The 21,604-nt window shown below is 49.3% G+C and overlaps 1 protein-coding gene across 7 annotated transcripts in view; it reads left to right on the top strand.

Moving 5' to 3' along the window:
- The window catches only part of MIB2 (MIB E3 ubiquitin protein ligase 2), a 143,108-nt gene that overhangs the window by 105,538 nt on the left and 15,966 nt on the right, over positions 1 to 21,604 (top strand). For all 7 annotated transcript variants that reach the window (XR_012897327.2, XM_075906511.2, XM_075906509.2 and 4 more), the window contains 6 exons: positions 1,066 to 1,228; positions 2,602 to 2,735; positions 8,340 to 8,488; positions 9,547 to 9,703; positions 12,072 to 12,226; positions 19,491 to 19,617. Coding sequence is in view for 6 of the 7 variants with exons in the window: in XM_075906511.2 (XP_075762626.2) it covers positions 1,066 to 1,228; positions 2,602 to 2,735; positions 8,340 to 8,488; positions 9,547 to 9,703; positions 12,072 to 12,226; positions 19,491 to 19,617 (885 nt within the window). In the remaining variant the exon portion in view is untranslated. The remainder of the gene's footprint in view (positions 1 to 1,065; positions 1,229 to 2,601; positions 2,736 to 8,339; positions 8,489 to 9,546; positions 9,704 to 12,071; positions 12,227 to 19,490; positions 19,618 to 21,604) is intronic.

The raw sequence follows: 21,604 nt of genomic DNA, 5'->3' as shown, positions 1-21,604 counted from the left end.
GGCCGGGGGCTGTGTCTAGCCCATCGGACCTTTTCATCTGGCCTGTGGCCTCCCACTCATGGCCGTGGTCAGGAACTTGCCCTGTTCTGCCTGGTATTTCAGCCAGGAAGAGGGGTTGGAGGTTTGCCTGCTCTGACCCTGCTCTCTGGCTGGAACACTGGGCGGGGTGTCGGACCTGGTGGTAGCATGGGGGTGCCTCTCTTTTGGGGGCCCTCCAATTGGCCGGGGCCCCTTGGCATGCTCCTTCAGCCCAGTAGCTAATCTGCCAGTGGGAGGTCGGGCCAACGAGCATGTATGGCCTGATGTTCAATTTGCCTGATCAAACGTGGCCCTCAGGCCAAAATATTTGCTCACCCCTGTTTTCTAATCCATTAAAAAAAGATTTAGTGGCTGGATACACCAGCCTCCCTACTCTGCAGCAACCCCTACTGGTCAGTGCCTGGAGACACGTAGACGTGCTAACGGTGCTTAATATAGCTGGTCATCAGCGGTATGGCCACACGGCAGCAATCAGAAAACAAGGGCAAAGGGCGAGTGGGCTCCTTCCAAAGGGGGTGGCTACCAATGAGTTTAAAATGAAATTTGGATGAAATTTTAAGCAAAGAAATTGAATGTCTCCCTCTGTTTCTTCCCTAATGGGGAGGGACAAACCATTGCAAATGGAAAACTCTCTTCTGATCAGACTCACCGGGCTAAAGAAAAGAACACAGGGTACTCCGTAAGCAGCAAAATGCACAGCAGTGACTGCCAGCCTTGTCTGCCTTCTAGGGTGCCGTATACCATGCTTTGTTGTTTCACTGGCTTCCTCTCCAAGCATTTGTTTTGCATCTTGGAGACCCTCTTCCCTTGACATCAGTTTTGTATACAACCGAATAAGAAGCCGTTGAGAACACTTGTGTATCCTTGAAGTGGAAGTTGTTATCTGGAGTGTCTCATTCAATGCTTCTCTTCACATGCTAGGAATTCTGCCTGGGAGTTCACCCTTAAAAGTGTTACCTTGGGTTTGAAAAGCAGGAAATATGTTGTATCCCTTTAAAAAAAAAAGAAAATCTTTTCCCATTGCAGACGCTCGGGCACATTGGCAAGGTGATCAAGGTGTTTGGGGATGGAGACTTGCGAGTGTGCGTCGGAGGACAGTCCTGGACCTTTAACCCAGCTTGTCTCACAGCCTACCAGAGAGATGAGGATGCAAACCTCATGACAACGGAGAACACCAAGGAATCCAAAAGTGAGCGAGCAGGGAGGGAGATGTGATCTGGTTCTGGCCAGGGTGGAAAAATAATCCCTGAATCTCCCTAGTGGAACAATAGCGTTCTGCTTCAGAAGGGATCAGACATACAGGCTATGCCTACACTGGCCCGTTTTGCACAAGAAATATGCAAATGGGGCAAAGCATGGACTATTGCTGAGCCTCATTTGCATAATTAATGAGGCTCTGTTTTTGCGCAAAATCCCCCTCTTTGCGCAAAAGCCGTTCTTCCTGGAAAAAAAAGTGGAAGAACAGCTCTTGCGCAAAAGCCTCTTGCGGGGGCAGTGTAGACATTGCCTCACACAGTAAATTGCTGCATTAACCCTCTCCAGGCAGAGTCCCAAAAATCTGTTTTTACCAACGGCCTCAAGGTCAAGCCACAGGATTAGGATAGGACTCCTGGGATCTTTTCCTGGCTCTGTTGTAGGCTCACTATTTTGGCAGTCAGTAGTATAACCTCACTGTGCCTTGGGTTCCCAATCCATAGCATGGGTATAATGATGTTTCCTTACTTAGCAAGGGGTGGGAAGGTTTTGATTCATTAATGTTTTTAATGTGCCGTCAGATCCTTCCATGCAAGGTGTGCTATGGAGGTATGGAAGATTACTCTGCCCAGCCAGTGATGGTGTCAAAACTGGGGTTGGGTTGGGTTTGGTTTTTCAAATCTCTTCATAAAAGTTCCCCTTTCCCACCTGACCCTCTGGCCTTCCTCCCCCCTCCCCCCATATGTTTGAGGGGGCAAGAGCATCAGGTGGGAATGGGGAAGGCTGCTTAATCTGTTTTGCGGTATAGATTGGCCCCAAGTCACCCAAACCAATTAGTGTAAAAGAAGATCTTTGAGAAACTGCTGGAGAACAAAGATCTTTGGCTCCATTTAGGAGTTTGGTTTAAATCCTGTCAGATTTTAGAGGAAGTTGAGGTCTAGATCCAAACTCCGGGACTTAGACCTTTCTCTGATGGAAAATAACAAGTGGCATTCCCATCCCGACAGCAGGGAAGTGCAGTGAGTGAAAACCAGATCGGAAATCCTGGGGTCAAGATTTCCCTGTCTCCTTCAGCAGATGAGCCTTTTATCGTCTTCCAACTCCCTCCTTCCCTTCCTTCATATTCCTATAATTGCTTGCCCCTATGTCCTGAGCTTTAGGTGGAGTCTTCTGCAGGTGTTGAACTTGGGATCTTTGGATTTAGAAGTATCAGCCTCTGTTTCTATGCCTGTTAGCTGGAGACAATAAAGTCATGGGTTTGTAAAGCTCTTTATATGGACCAGGCACTACAGAGGGACAAAGGTCCATACTGGGTCCTCATGGTTACACACACCGGTGCTCATTGCCACGTTTCTCATTCCCACACAGGCACTTTGATCTCCATCCTAGAGAAGCTGCTGTCCCAGAAGACGGAGTCGGATCATCCAAGCCGGTTGGTCACTGAGGCGGCACATGGCAATGCTGCCAAAGTCCAGGACCTGGTTCAGAAATACCCAGACAAGGCAAGTCTTGGAGAAACCCTCCAAGGTCAAAATGTCTTTTATGGTCCATGTGTCGGGGGGAGGGGCTGCCAGAACCTCCTGTAAGCAATGAGGAGCTGATGTTTTTTCTTTTCTTTTTGCTTTCATTGGTAATTAAGTCTGAAGATTAAATGTGAATATTTTCTGTAGGCTCCAACTAATCTGTTTAAGTCCATGCTGGAGTATGCAGAGCTGGCTGCTCCCGGGTGGTTTTCCTCACCGCCCCCTCCCCCAGGAGCTGCCTGTGGGGTAGAGTTCGCACTGCACACGAACACCCCTGACTCAGTAAAAGCACCGTTGTGTAGCAGCTGAGCCCCACAGCTTCCCTGGGAGCCTGGAGCCTGGCAGTTGTAGCGCTGTGGGGTTCCAGCATGCAGATTGTCCCTGTAGCTGGAGAGGAAGTGTTGTCCAGTGGTGAGATCAGGGGCCTTGGCGTTGAGAGCTGACCTGCTGTGGTTTCTTAGGCATCTTTCGTGGGCCTACGTTTCCTCCCCTTCCCAACTGGGGATCCCTAAACTGATGCCTTCAGTGAATTCAGCCTCCCCTGTGAGGTGTGTAGGGTGCGGTGAGAGCCAAGGGAAGGGCTTTGAGGCATTATCCCAGCAAGTTATCAGGCTAACAGCCATGTCAGCTCAGGGCACCTTTGTCTGGGTCAGGCATGGGGAGGAAACCCGACAGATCTAGCCTGGGAATTCTCCCTTACACCCCAAACTACACGCAGGCTTTATGCTAACAGACCCACCAGCTTGAATACTGCCCGCTCCTTTCCTACACCCACTGTTTAGCATTCACATAGGCAGTCTGATTTCTAATGGCAACACACGTGTATTTCAGCGAGAGGCAGTGCTCCCTGCGAGCTGAGAGCTTGAGCAACCTCCCAGGAGAGATTCAGGTGCCACCCAGCTGGTTAGCAGTTGGTGTTTCTACTGTTGGTGCACATCTGCACATTCACTTAACAAAATTTATTCTGCCCACAGATGGGAAAAATTAGAGCATTGTCCTGCTTTGCGTGAACCTTCCCCTGAGGCAGGCAGCATGGCTGGAGGTGCAGCCGCTGTACTGCTGGATTGGAACTGAGTAGAGACAGCTGGTAGGATGAGACCAGTGGAGCCAATCCCAGAATCAATTACTTAAATGCGGAAGCCATCCTACTGAGGCAGCATGGTCTAGTGAGCAGGGCGCTGACTTGGACTCTGAATCCCTGAGTTCTACACCCACCTACACCACGACCTCACTCTGTGACCTTGAGCAAAGCACTTGGCTTCTCGGTGCCCCTGTCTCTGTAAAACGGGGATCTGTTGAAGGAAGGGGTGTGAAGTCTGTTGAGGAAGGGTGCAATGACTTATTCCTAGGTACCCGTTTGCATTCTCAGGGCACCTGTGATAATGTGCCCAGCATTGTAATGCACTGGCGATTAAAGAAAAGGGTTTGTGTACGGATGCCTCCCTCGTAGAGTTTGGGCTAGGTGGTCTGTGTAGCACCTGTTCAAACACTAGCAGGTGGCCCACCATCCTAGCTACTGCCTTTACAAACTGGCCTGCACTTTGAGCAAATGCATCTGTCCTCCAATGACCTTGCTAACTGAGTAGAGATGCAAAGGAGGAGGAAGGTTGTGCTGAGCCCTAGTGCAGTATAGAAACTACTAGAAGATTTTCTGTGTTGCTCAGATCTTTAAATCAAATACTTTCTTTTTTTCATTGAAATCATTCCTCAAGGGTGGGGCTGGGGAGGAGGGTTCACTATGCAGGCTTCCCTGGGGAAAGAGGACAACCCCAGCCCTCTCTCACCACAGTAGCTTGGGGCCAGGTGAGAAGCTGCAACAGCTACAGCTGTGGGAGGGATGCATGTCCCCCGGCTGGGGGACAGACAGACAAACTCACTTTCTGAAATACTTTCTGAAATACATAGTAATTATCTTTCCCTTTCTCCGCCACTGCCTCCTGCTGGCTCAGTGGGGTTATCACTGTCCTTGTCCCCCATCTCTGTCCCCTTGCTGCCCCCCTATGGTCAGTCTATATATAACAGTCCCTCTTATCAAACACTTCCATTTCCGTTTTACAAGAAACAGTCGAATTCCAGGCACATCCCATCGTCCTGGCACAACCAAACCCTGACCCCCTTGCTTTAAGTTGTGGCTAAGAGACAGCTGCATTCCAAATGTGGTGGTCCTAGCTCTTACCATTTAGGAGGAGTTCTTGAACACACGGACTCCTGGATGGCCACACAACGTTTTTAAAATATATAGTGATCTGCTCTTTGACTGGGGTGGAGATACAGTGCTGGGGGTGTTTCTGAACAATGCACGCCATCCTGTTAAGTCATGGGCAAGCGCTCCTCCATCGCTGTCCCAGAGATGCACAGGGGAGAAATCGCAGCTTCCTTACAGAAGCGGAGAGTGGCACGAGGAAGAGAACTAGGGAGCAGAATGCGGTGTCCTTGGAAGCAGGTGGAAAAGTCCCATAAACCCTGTGGAAGCCATGACCGTGTGACAAGCAGGAGCAGATGGAAGGAGTGTTAGTAAACACCACGAGCTGTTCTGAGAGGACTGTACGGAAGCTGAGATCGCAAGTCTGATTCAATGGTTTGCTGCCGGATTCATGTTCCAGTTCATTACGTGCACGGTTGGCAGATGTGGGGAGGGGAGGTCTGTAGAAGACACAGCCAGGCCCTGGCGCCGGCATCTAATCTGAAATGGGACCGTGCCAAGTCTGAGGATTAGGTGAGGAATAGTTCCGCTGCATCCTGACCTCAGAGAATAATTGGTCCTTGCTATTTATAACCGTCCAGTGGAAAAAGGCAGCCTCAGCTGGATGAGATAAATTACCTGCCAAAGGGCTCCCAGGGGGCCAGATACCAATGTTACACCCTTTACATAAAGGGGAGGAGACATTGGTATCCAGTGTGTTACTATCATTGCCATCTTGTCTGACCCAAGAAGGAAACCCCGCACAAATTGCTGCTTTGCATAGGGTCAGCTGCAGAAAAAGCAGTTGCTTGCCAGGCCATGAAGCCTTTGCCAGATCCCTTTGCCATTTATGGGTTTCATTAACATCCCACGTCCTCCTGTCTTGGCCTTCAACAGGATCTTTGTTTGACTCCTTTATCCTTAAATCTCATAGCAGCAGGTGAGCCCTGTGCTTAGCCCATCGCTGTAGACTACGGGTGCTATTGGCAGAGAAGTTAAGTCACTCAGGGGAATTGGCACAAGATCTGGGATTAGACACTATGGGGTTCCTGATGTGGCACCCAGGTCTGTGCCTGCACCACTCCCTTTTTGGCAGGAAGTGCTGTCCTTTCCCCCATGGGGTCCGGAATGAGTCAAGGTGCTGATTGGGGCAGGAACTGTCTTTTATTTTCGGTTTGTACAGCTTGCCGGATGGCTGGTGGTGGCCGGTGAGGGGGGCTGGTGGTGGCCGGTGCATGCAGTAAACTTGAGTGTGCCACCCCTTCCCTGACCCCCAGAACAGAGGTTCTTAATGGAGGGGCATTGTATTTTTGGGGGGCCCAGTGAGCCTTCTGATTCATAGATTCCCAGGATAGAAGGGACCCTTGTAACCCATCTGGTCCCATCTCCTGTATCACACAAGCCATAGAACTTCCTAAAATAATTCCTGGAGCAGCTCTTCTAGAAAACACCCCATCTTGTTTTAAGACCGGTCAGTGATGGAGAATCCACACAACCCTTGGGAAATTGGTCACTGACAAAAACTTGTCATATTTCCAGCCTGAAGTGGTCGTCTTTCAACTTCCAGTGCTTGGCTGGTGTTAGACCGTTCTCTGCTAGACTGGAGAGCCCATGTACAGTCTTACAGACTGTACTACAGTCAGCCTATAATTTTCTCTTTGTTAAGCTAAACAGAGGGAGCTCTTTTGACTCTGTTGCTAGAAGGCCTGGTTTTTTCCTCACCCCTTTGATCATTCTTGTGGCTCTTCCCTGAACTCTACTTTTTCAACATCCTTCTTGAATTGTGAGCATCAGCGCTGGATACAGGATTCCAGGAGCAGTCACACCAGTGCCAATTGCAGAGGTGAAATAACTTCTCTGCTCCTACATGGGATCCCTTCATTCATGAATCCCCCAGTAGCATTGGCTCTTTTGGCTTTAGCCTCACATGGGGAGCTTATGTTCAGCTGATTGGCCCCCAGATAATCCACTAACGGACAGTTGGCACATAATGTATTAAAAACAACCCACTTTATTGTCCTCTCCCTGTCTCCACTTGCTTCCCATGTACACTTTCCGCAATTCCTATCTTCTGATTTGTGTTCGTTACCATCAACTTCCCCTTTCTTTCATTTGTTATTTATTATTCGTATTATTTATACTTATTATTTAGATTTACCCGGCATTGTTCAGGTCCTTAACTCAATTAATTTTTGCTTTTTGGAAAATAAAATGAAAATGTCCAGGCTTCATTTGAGTCATTGCTCGGGGATGGGGCTGGAGAGGCAGGGTTCAAGATGCAGGCTGCCGCTGGGAGAGGGGGCAACCCCAGTCCTCTCTCACCTCAGCCGCGTGGGGCCAGGTGAGAAGCGCCTCTCCATGGCCACCGTAGCTCCTGTGGGCACAGCCTAAGGCGGGGTGCATGTCCCCTGGCTGGGCAGGTCCAGAGTCATCTGCCCCCCGTGGTCCCCAGCCAGAGTGAGGACTACAGCAAACTGTGCACTTTCCCCTCGCTCCATGGCAAAGGGGATCAGCCAGCAATGTTTCTATAGCAATCGGGGGAGGGAGGGAAGCTCCAGCCCCTCCACCCTCCCTAAAAGGTGTGGGGGGGGGGGGCTTGAGGCTGGGGCAGTCCCAGATGGGGAGGAGCACACCCCCAGCCAGCCCCTCCCACCTGCCTTGTGATTGTCTCTCTTCTGTAGGGTTTTCTGAGAAGCAATCCCATTCCAGACATATCCCACTGTCCTGGCCCAACCAAACCCTGCCCTTGCTTTAAGTTATGAGGAAGCTGCCTACTGAATTTGGGGGCCCCAGCTCTTACCATTTAGGAGGCGTTCTTGGACGGACAGACAGACAGATTCATGGACAAACTCTCTCAAATGTATAGTAGACTAGTATACACGGCAGTGCAATCGTTCCGATACAGGTGCCAGAACCAAGCACTAGGTCACAGAGCTGCATGTGTATATTTGGCTCTGCTATCTTAGACAGTTGCCTAGATTGCGTATCACTGAAGCAGCCCACGTGTGCTTAAAAGTGGTGAGGCTCCCCGCACTCGCTCAGCTCATCCTCCTTGGAGCTACTAGATGTTGTGGAATACAAGCAATGGTCCCTCTCATTTTTTTTCCATCTGTGTGTGGAATACATTTTGTTATATGCACTGAGGCATGCGCACCACCAGGAGACACACATGCTGCCGCCCATGGGCGCTCTGCTAATCTGCAGGGTGGCATTTAAATCTCCCCTGGTTGGATGCCCAAATGCTCAGTCTACAGGGAACACTGAATACAAATAACCCTCTCCTTCCCATCAGGTTAGACAGAGTATTGATGCCCCCAGAGTTTCGGAGCAGGGACAGTGCCTGAGTGCACACTGAGACCTTCCCTAACCCATTGTGTGCCTGGGTCCTTCCGTTCTTGCAGGTTGATATAAAGAATCAGGGCAGAACCGCGCTGCAAGTCGCTGCCCACCTGGGCCGGGTGGAGGTGGTGAAGATCTTACTCCAGGCTCACGCCAACATCGACCTGAGGGACGAAGAGGGGGATGCAGCTCTCCATTATGCAGCTTTTGGGTAGGAGGTTTTTCTCCCTGCATAACCTCGCTGCCGCTCTGTTCCAGGGCCAGCTAAACAGCTGGTGCACAGCAGCTTCGCTGGATTTGAACTAGCACCGCAGAGAGGGGAAAGGCCCCCAATCCATGGAGCTGCACTGGTCTCCACTAGCTCAGGATGTGGCCCTCAGACTCCAAGGGGTCGTTTTCACAAAACCCAGGTCTCCCCCGGGATACGAATGCTCTGGGATACCAACGCTTTGGGAGGAAAGGGGGCTTACGTGAAAGGGGGAAAGTGCCTGCATTTGGAATCCCTTTGTTTAAACAGCTGTGTACTGTCTAGAGCAAGGGTGGACAATAACATGGTGGTGGTTAGCCCCTGGTGGGCCAGCACTGCTATATTTACCAGTACAGCCTCAGGTACGGACTATTGCAGCTCCCATTGGCTGCAGATCGCTGTTCCCAGCCAATGGGAGCAGCAGGACGCAGCGTGGACTTCCCGCAGCTCCCATTGGCCAACAGAGCTGGCCTTACCATGAGGTGAACTGAGGCAGCCGCCTCAGGTGCCAGACTGTGGGGGGGGTGCCACTAGGACCTAGAGAGTAGAAAATTGTGTCTGCTGGTGGTGCAGCGAGGGGACGTCATTTGAGCTCCCCGCCTCAGGTGCCAAAATGTTGTTGGCCAAGAATGGCGATCCGCAGCCAAGTGGAGCTGCTGTCGTCGGTACCTGTGGCTGTGCAGATAATACAACGGTGGGGCCCTGGTGAACTGGATCCAGCCCTCGGGCTGATATTTACCCACCCCTGGTCTAGAGAGACCGGAGCTGGAATCTGTTCTCTGTCACCCTGGTGTAAATCTGGAGGATCTCCATCAAAATCAACAGGACTTACTCCAGGTTTACACTCGGCTGACAGGGAGCAAAGTCTGGTGTTCCAGTGAAGATTTTTTGAGAGATAAGAAAAGGACCAGGGACCAGGATACTTGTGATGCTGCATGTCTAATAGTTGTGGATGGACAGGTGAGCTCCATCTCTAGATCATGGCATCCACTTGAGGTCCGGTTTTGTTTGTTTGTTACCAGAAATCAAGTGGAGGTGGTCCGCGTGCTTGTCGATCAAGGCGCCAACGCCGACCTGTTGAACAATGCCAAGTGCACTGCCTTGTATGTCGCGGTCAGCAAAGGATTCACGGAGATTGTGCAGATCCTTTGTGAGCACAACTGTGACGTCAACCTCCCAGTAGGTTTATTTTCACCCCTCGTCTCAGGGAAGATACTTTTGCTGCTTCGCTGCTTTGGGGAGGGTCGATCCTGAAAGCTGGGCAATGTCCTCCAGGATTGAACATTGTGCAAGCCAGGTGTTAGGCTGGCTTCCGCCAAGAACGCGCAGCCACCCAATGTTAGTTCTGGGTCCCTTCCTTCCCCCACAACCCACCCCACACACACTCCCCACAGCTCTGCCAGTGCCCCTTAGCCCAGTCCAATGGTACCTTCTGCTGTTCCCCACGGGATGACGTGTTAACTGTTTTATTCCAAGGCTCCAGTGATGCCCCTTCCTGTTCCCGCTGTCGGGAAGGTGGGATTGAAAAATAAAATCTGGTTTAAAGGAACTTGAGAGAGCAGCAGTGAAGTCACTGGGCCCGTCCCAGTTCTAAGCTCAGCGGACTGGTCTGTAACTAGCCTTTAGAGATCAACGAAGTACCGTCGCACCCCCAAAACTGGCACTCTAGTCCAGCAACATCCATGGTCCGGCAGGATCCGAGAGCCCGGGGAGCCTTGTAACAGAGGGCCAGTGTCCAGAAGCAAGGCCGGAGCCTGCGGAAGCCCGCAGCGATGGAGCTAAGGCTAGACCCTCCAGCAGCTGGCGGCAGCCTCCAACAACGGGCCCGGGGCTGGAATCTCCAATGCCCAGTAGCAGCCTAGCAGGCAGTCCAGCTAATACAGCCTGGTGGGGGCCGGCGGTAGTGGAGATTTGCATGGGGCTGGCTGGGGCAACAGCCCATTGCACTGCGAGGCGGCGGGCTGGGGAGCCGGTGGCAGGGGACCTCCCCAGGGCCAGCAAATTCCCTTGTTCAGGACCAGTCAGATCCCAAGGGTGCTGGACCAGAGAGGTCCAACCTGTAGTTTTTCTTTTTGGGGATGTGTGAAATTAGAGCTGGATGGCAGCCCAGAAAACTGAAGGCTTCAGTCTGTCCCCAGCTCAGCTGTGGTCGAGGCTCTGGCTACACAAGCATGCCGGTCAGTGTGCCTCGGTCAGACACGTAAGGACTCCTAGACGTGAAAGAAGAGACCACTCTTCAGCAGGCCATCCAGACCGTGGCTTCCCTGCTGATGCTGTCGTTGTGACGGACCGGGCCGGGTCTGGGCACAGCTGAGTGCGTCCACTCAGGGCGAATTGCTCAAATTCGGGGCTTTCTCTAGCCCCCAGACTGGAGACCTTCCCAAACAGGCCACAAACCAGTCCCACAGAGTGCTTCAGCTGCCTGCCTGAAGCCTCACGAGCAAAACCCCTCCGAAAACCCCAGCAATATCCGTGCCCCAGATGGCCCCGGGCCTCATACGCAGGTGGAGGTCTTAGAACCCAATCTCACCTTCCCCGAACAAGTTCTGTCTGGTTCCAAGAAACCAGCCACAGATCCCAGGTCAATATATCCTCTGGATCTTACCCACAAATCACGCTGAGCCAGTCCTTTAGAATCTACCATCTAAAGGTTTATTGCTACAAGAAAGAAAAGCAATGAGAGTAAGGTTGTTAAAGTATCATACATTACATGCATCGAATCTCCCAGTTCTCGATGCAGGCTTGCAGCAGAGATTTTATAACTGCTGGCTTAAAAGTCCTTGGTGCACATCCTATGCCAGGATGGGTCCACGGTTCTTCCTGGCTCGTGAATCCCTGCGAGGCCGCATCTGGGGTCAGGAGCAGATCTGGAGACCACTATGGAGTCGGAAACATGGCATATTTATACCTCCTTCCAGGTTTCTTCCAGGCTGGCTAGAGTCACGTGGCCAGTGGCCAGGTGTGTCTTTGGCCTCCAGAGATCCATTGTTCCCTGGAGACTTGCTCATTAGCATGTCCATAGGCAAACATTCCTGGCCCATTACTCAGCCACATCCAGAGAAACTTCCAGTCTCCATACAGAGTACATATTCATAACTCCACACACAGACATTATACAGATATATGAAGAGCGTATTCAGAACCAGTAGAAAGTAAGCTTTTGTTTGACACCTCACATGGCCCACTTTGTACCGACTTTTGGGGCGAACACCCTCCCCATGGGTGCAGCAGTGACCTGGCTGCTCCCCTCAAAATCCAATAACGTGACAGTCGTCATGGTTGCCAGCCTCAAGGTTGGCCAATGGCAGGGGTGGCTCTTTCTATGATGTGGATGCTTGTCTGTTAGGGACTGGACTTAGGCCTGGAAAATTCATTTCATGTAGCCTGTCAAACCATCATTAGCGAGGGGGCGTGACTTGTGGCGGTTTGGCCTAGGCTGGATGCAAGCCAGAGGCCTGGTATCCTAGTCTCAGCCAGTTCCTCAGGGATGGTTGGTTAGAGGAGAGTCTCTCTGAAGTCACCTGTGCTCTGCTGTGTCTCCCTGTAGGATTCGTTTGATGACACCCCCCTGCACTACGCCATCACCGCCGATTTGAAAAGCATCATCGAGATCCTCACCGAGGTACCAAATATCGACTTCACGGTCCCAAACCGCCAAGGCTTCAATCTGCTGCACCATGCTGCTCTGAAGGGCAACCAGCTGTGAGTGAAGGGGAGGAGTTAGCGTGGCGCTGCGTAGATCGGGTGGTGGTGGGCGTCGCTGGGAAGCCCACTGGGGACGGAAGGCCCCGGGGATGGTCTAAGGCGATGCTGACAGGGAGCGGTGCGTGGGTCGGAGCTGTGAATTCCCTGCTCTATTGGCAATGAATCGGACACAGCGACCATGGTTGGTGGAAGGGGCCTGTAGAGAGGCTGCTGGTCTCCTGAGACGGGATGAAAAGCCGTTAGAGGAAAGGGGTGAAGCTGAGGATGTGGAAATGCCCCTTGCAGCGCAACTTAGCTACCTCTTCTTGAGCCACTCTCAGCCATCCCCCGCCCCTTCAATTCCTAGAGGAAATCCTCTCTTTTTGGGGGTGAACCTAGGTGCTTCTCCATAACCAGTTTGTAGTATTTGAAATTGGGGACCAAACCTGCCCTTGCAAAAGGAAGTTGTTGACTCAGGCCCTCTCAGATCCTTTTCCTCAGTTATGGCCCTCTCTAACCTCAGCTGTGGCCTTGTATCTGTGTTACTTCTCTGCAGAAATGGCTCCCCGGAAAACCAGGGTAGATCACAACAATCATTACACCAAAGGTCGGTGATTATCAGCAGAGCAAGCACAGAGCAGTGTCTTGAGTAGTTGCCTTTCTGCCCCTCCCCACTGTCCCTCCTGCGGTATGTCCGTGCATTTAGCCATAGGGGTGCAGAATAGTCTTATTTCTGGTTCCACCTCCAAATAGGTGCATGAGGTTCCAAAAGGCCCCATCCCTCCACTCCCAGAGAGCAATTAACCTTCCTGAAAACGAATCTCCTTTCAGGAGAAGTGGCAGTGAAATGCTTCATGTGTTGGTTCATTTCTTTTAAGCCAGGCTCCTTAATTTAGGGGTTAGTATACTGGCTTTGTAAACCAGGGGTTGTGAATTCAAATTCCAGTGGAACCTCAGGCACAGTTTCTGGTTATGGCTTTGGGGGTTGGACTCGATGACCTTCTGAGGTCTCTTCCAACCCTACAGTTTTCTGTTGCCTTGTGAGCACTGAACAGCCTCTGGATGGAAGGTGACCCAAATACAGATGCGATTTCTGGCAGAGGTCAGAAGCCTTTTCAAGGGTTAGGAGATCTGTGAGAGCACAGATAGCTGGGTTTTCTGACAAATAACCGCAGACAGGCTGCACACCTTGCAAACTTCCCAGCTACACATCTCAGACCTGGAGAAATCCAGAGGGTATGATTGTATGTAATTGTGATTGTCTAGAGAAGACTATCGTGTAGATCCATTTGAAATCAAGATCTCTACAAACTAAGGCCATGTCTACACTGGAAACTTTTTCCTGCGTAATAGTGTCATCATGAGGGGTGGGACTCTTGACAACATTTGTGCTAGCAAAGAAAAACCTGCAAAAAAGTTTTGTTGCTGGCATAGCGTATTTCATTGGGAGAAAGGATATAACCCTCCTCTGCACTAGGGGAGTTACCCTAGCAAACTTTCTCCAGTGTAGACCAGTGTTTCTTAAACTTTTTGAGACCACGGAACACTAAACAATAATATTTTTTATGCAGAACACCTATGAAAGTTTTTCTTCAAAAAAAAAATTGTTGTTGGACAAAAAAAAAGAAGTAACATCGTATCTGGTTTTAATAACAGTAAATATATTGCGTATCAAGAAAGTGTAACAACAACAAAAATAAAGAGCAGAGATAGCACAAAGTAATTATCTTATAACAACACATTTAGCATGATATTACAGCAAAACCTTATACCAATAATTTTAGTTTAGTTTAATAAACATAATAATATTAATGTTAATCATAAACATAATCATTAATTATTAATCTTCATGGGATGGATGAGCTTGCATGTGATGGCATATTTCATCAATGTCTGGAGTGAGATTTATTAAAGAAAATCTTAATGTAGGCATAACATTCAACCTATTTCGATATTTGGGCTTGGTTGCAGTGACTGTTGAAAATCCACTTTTGCAAAGGTACGTTGAAGGAAAAGGAAATAGACCCTCAATGCCTTTTCACTTAATAGCTCATATTCACTGTGGACTTTTGTCCAAAACTTTTCAATTGATGAATTGTTTTTCAAGTATTTCAATGTGACGTCTGAGGGTAGATCTGCCAACATCTCCTTTCATTCACAGATAGGGTATTTGTTTGGCTAGTGAAAATGAATGGATCCAAAATCCACAAAAAATCTTCCCTTGGATTTTGGTTTGAAGGGAAATACTTCTCGAATTGGAGTGACAACACTTTCAAGTGATTAACAATAATCAGATTAAGCTGAGAAAAATTGTAATCTTCATTCTTTCTTTTGCCGCGTTCATAAGCTCCACTAAGGCACTAAACATATCAAAACAGTTGTTTTCAATTCTTTCGATCCACAGTTTAATTTTTTTCTTTGCCCTTCAATTTTATTATAGGTATTAAAAATAGTTTTCTGTGGTCCCTGAAGAGACAAGTTTAACTTGTTCAGAAGCTAGAACATGTCTGCAAGATAACACAATTTCATATTCCAATCTCTGTCTTTGAAGTACGGAACAAGGTCACAGTTTTTGCTTGATAGAAATAGGATTATTTCTTCTTTAAGTTCACACAGTCTCTTTAATATCCGGGATCTCGATAGCCAACGAACATCCTCATGCAGTAATAAAGTTCTATGTGTGGATCCCATTTCATCGCATAAGATTGCAAACAGTCGTTAATTAAGAGCGCTGAATTTTATGAAATTGACTGTTTTGACAGCTGCTGATAGCACTTGATTTAATTGGGCACTTATTTTACTTGCCAACATTTCTCGATGTATAATGCAATGTGTGCCTTGTATATTTGGCGCTACTTGTTTCATTTTTGAGACTAACCCTACATGCCTACCACTCATATTAGCCGCATCATCAGTACAAACTGATGGTAGTCAAATAGATTGGTAGTCAAACCAATCTGATAGCTTTCTTTGATAGGATAACAAGTCTTGTGGATAAGGGAGAAGCGGTGGATGTGGTATACCTAGACTTTAATAAGGCGTTTGATACGGTCTCGCATGATATTCTTATCAATAAACTAGATAAATACAACTTCGATGGGGCTACTATAAGGTGGGTGCATAACTGGCTGGATAACTGTACTCAGAGAGTAGTTATTAATGGTTCACAATCCTGCTGGAAAGGCATAACAAGTGGGGTTCCTCAGGGGTCTGTTTTGGGACCGGCTCTGTTAAATATCTTCATCAATGATTTAGATATTGGCATAGAAAGTACGCTTATTAAGTTTGCAGATGACACCAAGCTGGGAGGGTTGCGACTAATCTGCAGGATAGGGTCATAGTTCAAAATGACCTAGACAAATTGGAGAAATGGTCTGAGGTAAATAGGATGAAGTTTAATAAAGACAAATGCAAAGTGCTCCACTTAGGAAGGAACAATCAGTTTCATACATACAGAATGGGAAGCGACTGTCTGGGAAGGAGTATGGCAGAAAGGGATCTAGGGGTTATAGTGGTCCACAAGATGAATATGAGTCAGCAGTGTGATGCTGTTGCAAAGAAAGCAAACTTGATTCTGGGATGCATTAACAGGTGTGTTGTGAGAAAGATACGGGAAGTCATTCTTCCGCTTTACTCTGCGCTGGTTAGGCCTCAGTTGGAATATTGTGTCTAGTTCAAGAAAGATGTGGAGAAATTGGAGAGGATCCAGAGAAGAGCAACGAGAATGATTAAAGGTCTAGAGAAATTGGCCTATGAGGGAAGACTGAAGGAATTGGGTTTGTTTAGTTTAGAAAAGAGAAGATTGAGGGGGGACATGATAGCAGTTTTCAGGTATCTAAAAGGGTGTCATACGGAGGAGGGAGAAAACTTGTTCATCTTGGCCTCTGGGGATAGAACAAGAAGCAATGGGCTTAAACTGCAGCAAGGGAGGTTTAGGATGGACATTAGGAAAAAGTTCCTAACTGTCAGGGTAGTCAAACACTGGAATAAATTGCCCAGGGAGGTTGTAGAATCTCCATCTCTGGAGACATTTAAGAGTAGGTTAGATAAATGTCTGTCAGGGATGGTCTAGACAGTATTTGGTCCTGCCATGAGGGTAGGGGACTGGACTCAATGACCTCTCGAGGTCTCTTCCAGTCCTAGTATTCTATGATTCTATGTTTAAATCAGCACTTAAGAAATAATCTGACAATGTTGAAAATATTTCGGCTCCAGTTGTATGTTTTTATAGTTCCAGACAGTTCATGAATTCTTCTTTAATTTCTTCTTCATCCCAGTCCACATACCTCACGTAGATAAGTGGCATAGCTTTGTCAACAATATCAGTCGACTCATCCAACTGAACAAATTTTTATTTAAATGTTTATTTGTTGATGAATGCCTTCGCTCATCAGAGTTATGTGATTCGAAACGGTATCGTTAGAAAGAGGAATTGTTTTCAGTTTTTTGGCAGCTTCATCTCCCAAAAGAGCACGACTTGCATCCAACAAACAAGGCATAATTAAGCCTTCTGGTCTCCTTCCTCCCTCACCCAGCTTCCATCCGCTGGTCCCTCTCCGTTCTCCTCTGGACGCTTGTCCGTAGAGGCTAGTTCTCTGCCCCCCGCCCCCGAGCTTCCCCCGCAGTGGGGTTATATCCAGCCAGGAGCTCCCTGTCCCTGAAGAACCCCCCTCCCCTCCCCGTCTACTGGCTCCCTCTCCGCTTTTGAAGCCGGCGCCCATTTCCGGGACGCCACCGAGCAGCCTCAGCAGAGGCGCATGTGTCCCGCAGCGCCGGAGCGAGCCGCCTCTCGAGTGCGGGGCGTGTGGCTTGTTTCCTCAGCGCCCGCCACCCTGTCACAGTCTCCAATTGCTGACACTGAAAATAAATATAGAACACTGGCTCCCAGGCTTTCTATTAGGCAGGTGATTCTTCACTGATTTTTAAATATCCAAAAGGGGGCAAAGACCAAATTCTAAATTCTCTGCTAGTGTCTCTAGCACCAGCTCCGTTACAGCCTACAGAGCTGTCCTGAATTTACACCAGTGGAAAATTTGCCTGTGGTGTCCTCTTGAATGTAAGGTGTCGGTGGGGAACCTCTAGCCCATAAGCTGCTGTGGTTCCTCAGGTTTAGCCAAGGGGAGGGATTCCCTAATGGGTAACTTTGACAAATATGGGGAAACATTTTCGGTAGAACTTTTTTTACTTGGTCATTGAAAAATTGAGGTTTTTTTTTTTTTTTTTTTTTAAGATGAAATTTTCTGAGTTTTGGGTTTTCTGAGGCACCATAAAAAATTGTGGAGGGAAATGCACACTATTTAAAAATAGCATTGAAATAAGATATGCAATCTGCATAGCTCAAATAGTGTATCTTTTTTTTTTTTTTTTAAAGGAGATTGTCCATCTCCTAGAACTGGAAGGGACCGTGAAAGGTCATCAAGTCCAGTCCCCTACCTTCACAGCAGGACCAAGTACCATCCCTGATGAATTTTTGCCCCAAATCCCTAAATGGCCTCCACAAGGATTGAACTCACAACTCTGGGTTTAGCAGGCCAATGCTCAAACCACTGAGCTATCTCTCCCCCTTATCTTATTTTGAGTTACAGTGCAGTGTAGACGCACCCTTCCTGGAAAAATTTCTCTTTTGTCAGTTTCCATTGGGGGCGGGAGGGGAAGTTTAATGGATAATTGTCAGCAGCCCCAAATGCTGCTTATGTCCCTCTTCTCTTGTACCTTCACTTGGAGCAGCCTCCTTCTTTCCAATTCTCAGACTTCTTCCTTCTACTGACGGTGTCTTACTGTCACTGCAGTCCTAAGACTATCTGCCCTCGGGATGTAAAAAGAGTTAAAATAGATTAACTGTATAACCGATTACAGTTCAGTCAGTTACATGGTTAAACCCTGTAAGCTCCGCAGGCTGCCAGCCCAGTGAGTGTTTAACCAATATACATCAGCTTATCGATTAACCCGTTCAACTCTTACATTCCAACTAAGTGATTGGGCAACAAAATGGCAAATGAAATGTAAAGTTGATAAATGTAAAGTAATGCACACTGGAAAAAATAATCCCAACTATACAGACAATATGATGGGGACTAATTTGGCTACAACTACATGAGAGAGAGATCTTGGAGTCATTGTGGATAGCTCTCTGAAAACAAACTCAGTGTGCAGCGGCAGTCAAAAAAGCAAATAGAATGTTAGGAATCATTAAAAAAGAGATCGAGAATAAGACAGAAAATATCTTCTTGCATCTGTATAAAACCATGGTATGACCACATCTTGAGTACTGCGTACAGATGTGGTCTCCTCATCACAAATAAGATATATTGGCATTAGAAAAGGTTCAAAAAAGGACAACAGAATTATTAGTGGTTTGGAATGGGTCCCATATGAAGAGAGATTAAAAAGACTTGGACTTTTCAGCTTAGAAAAGAGGAGACAAAGGGGGGATAGGATAGAGGTCTATAAAATCATGAATGGTGTGGAAAAAGTGAATAAGGAAAAATTATTTACATACTATAACTTTATTTACTACAATATAAGAACTAGGGGTCACCAAATGAAATTAATAGGTAGCAGGTTTAAAACAAACAAAAGGAAGTTTTTCTTCTTGCAACACACAGTCAACCTCTGGAACTCCTTGCCAGAGGATGCTGTGAACACCAGGACTTTAACAGGGTTTTAAAAAGAGCCAGATAGATTCATAGAGGTTAGGTCCATCAATGGCTATGAGCCAGGATGGGTAGGAATGGTGTCCCTAGCCTCTGTTTGTCTGGAAGTGGATGACAGGAGAGGGATCACGTGATGATTACCTGTTGTGTTCCCTCCCTCTGGGGCATCTGGTATTGGCCACTTTCAACAGACGGGATATTGGGCTGGATAGACCATTGGTCTGACCCAGCATAGCCATCCTTATGTTCTTATCCCCGATCTGCCCTGCTCCGGGTCCTTTCAGCTGCGAGGGGTGGGGCCTTGCACACAATGACTACACAGAGTAGGTCCGATCCGCCCAGGGTGCATAACTCGATCAGACCGTTCTGGGGATGCGTCCAGCTCCTCTCTAACATTGGGCCCCCCTGCGCGTTTATCCCGCTTTATTAAAGGAGAACTGACTTTCCTCAGTCAGTCTGCGAGATGGAGGCAGCTCACTGGATCGTTGGGCCAGCTCGTGCTGCTGCCTATTATAACATTAGGAACAGGGATCGCAGCTCCACGGAGGAGGCAGGCCCGTCACTTGTGCCTCAGCCTCCTGCTGACAAGTCGCCCTCTGCTCTCCCCTTCAATCTCTTTCACCTCTCAGAGCCATAAAGAAGATTCTGGCAAGAGCCCGGCAGTTGGCTGATGCTAAAAAGGAAGACGGCTTCACTGCCCTGCATCTCGCAGCTCTCAACAACCACCTGGAGGCCACAGAAATTTTGATCAGGGAGGTGAGTAACCTGCCTGATGTGGCAAGTTCATGTTTCAGGGCATGGCCTGTTCTCTGGGTGCGAGCCTACAAAGACAGGAGCCACATCCAGGGTGTCAGGCTGGGTATCACCAGCGTGACTGTTGGCAGGCTCCAGCGAGGACTGAAGCAGATCCAAGGGGAGGAGGAGCCCTGACTCCAAGGTGCTACACCTCGGGACAGTATTGTCTACTGGTGAGAGTAAATTGAAGTGTTGCTGTTGACTTTGGTGGGATCCGGGGACAGCGGGCATGTAAGGCGAGGGAAGGCATTGTCTTCCCGAGCTGCCAGGCATGGCTCTTCCCACGCGCCGCCCCCAGAACACCTATCGTAGGCATACTGGGAGTGGAGTGTTGCTGTCCCTGAGCGCCCTCTCTCCCTGTGCTCCAGGGTGGGGGAGGCTGGGGCCCCGTGCCCCCCTCCCTCCTCACAGTGCTGGGGGGAGGTGGCTTGGCTCCTTGGGGCGGGGCCCGGGCAGAGGGGGCCGAGGTTTCAACCCTGGGATCTAGTTCTAGCTTTGGAGACAGCAGTGACTGGAGCTCAGGGCTCTTGGGTTTTGTTTCGGACTTTTGTGCCTGTTTCTCCACCCTCCACAAAGTGGGCATCTGTGCCGCACAGGAAGGCCGGGGCTTTCTGAATCGGTGTTTGTTGCCACAGAGATCCCCAGGAGGTGCTGCGAGATGCAAAGTATTGGGCTGATTTTAGAATGGCGGGTGGCATTCCCACTGCTCACCCAGCTTCAGCATAAAGCGATTCTGGTTCCTCACCAGCACTGCCCTCTGCAGAGCGAGTGCTGGCAAAATGACGGTTGAGCCTGCTAACAAGGGTGCCCTTTCAGGAGAGGCTCGCTGTGTGCTTGCTGCATCCTGTCTCCTGGCATTGGAGAGATTTTCCTATTACTCCCTCCACAGTCTGAGTGCTTGGGGGAAACCCAAGCAAAAGACACAAGAAGGAATCAATCTGGCTTTGTAGCCTTTAGGAGCTGGTCCATGACTTGTCGGGACTGGATCCAGGCCTTCAGTTTGCAGGCGTCAAAATAATTTACTAGCTGTCACCAGTGTTCCCTGTAAGCTGAGCGCTTGGGCGGCCGCCTAGGAGAGAGTCAAATGCTGCCCAGCTGATTAACAGAGTGGCCACAGCCTGCCACAGCCAGGAGCAAGTGTTTCTACTGGTGGTGCATATCTTTACCTGCATGGGTGCATATGACAAAATTTATTCTACATGTACAGTAAACTTCTGATAATCCGGCACCTTTAGGACCCAGGGGGTGCCGGATTATCAGATATGCCGGACTATCAGAAGGGGGGGCTATGAGGGGTCTGGAGTGGGGTGGGAGGGGATGCCACCCCAGACCCCTCATAGCTCCCCCTTACAATAGTCCGGCTCTGCCCCAGGTGTCCCTGATTCAGCCGCTGCTGGTCAGTTTCAGCAGCAGCTGAATCAGGGATGCCTGCAATAGAGCAGCTGGGGTGCTGCCGGGTTGTTCCCGCAGCGCCAAAGGACGGCGCTGCGGGACCAACCCGGCAGGACCCCAGCTGCTCTGCCCCAGGGGTCCCCGATTCAGCCGCTGCTGAAACAGAGCTGCTCTGCCCCGGGCTTCCTGGAATCAGCCGCTGATTTGTTTCAGCAGCGGCTGAATCGGGGACCCCTGGGGCAGAGCAGCTGGGGTCCTGCCGGGTTGGTCCCGCAGCGCCGTCCTTTGGCGCTGCGGGAACAACCCGGCAGCACTGCAGCTGCTCTGCCCCAGGCGTCCCCAAGAGCAGCTGGGGTGCTGCTGGGTTGATCCCACAGCCCCGAGGGGCAGCGCTACGAGACCAACCTGGCAGCACCCCAGCTGCTCTGCTCCCAGCTTCCCCGATTCAGCTGCTGGTCAGTTTCAGCAGCAGCTGAATGGGGGAAGCCTGTCCGGCTGCCCCAGCACTTCTGGGTTCCTGATGGTGCCGGACCATCAGGAGTCCCGGAGCGTTGGA

The sequence above is a fragment of the Pelodiscus sinensis genome, chromosome 24, assembly GCF_052426305.1.
Source record: "Pelodiscus sinensis isolate ZL-2025 chromosome 24, ASM5242630v1, whole genome shotgun sequence".
Classification (NCBI taxonomy): Eukaryota; Metazoa; Chordata; order Testudines; family Trionychidae; genus Pelodiscus; species Pelodiscus sinensis.
The sequence above is the reverse complement of the archived record's forward strand: the minus strand, read 5'-3'. Positions and strand labels throughout refer to the sequence as shown.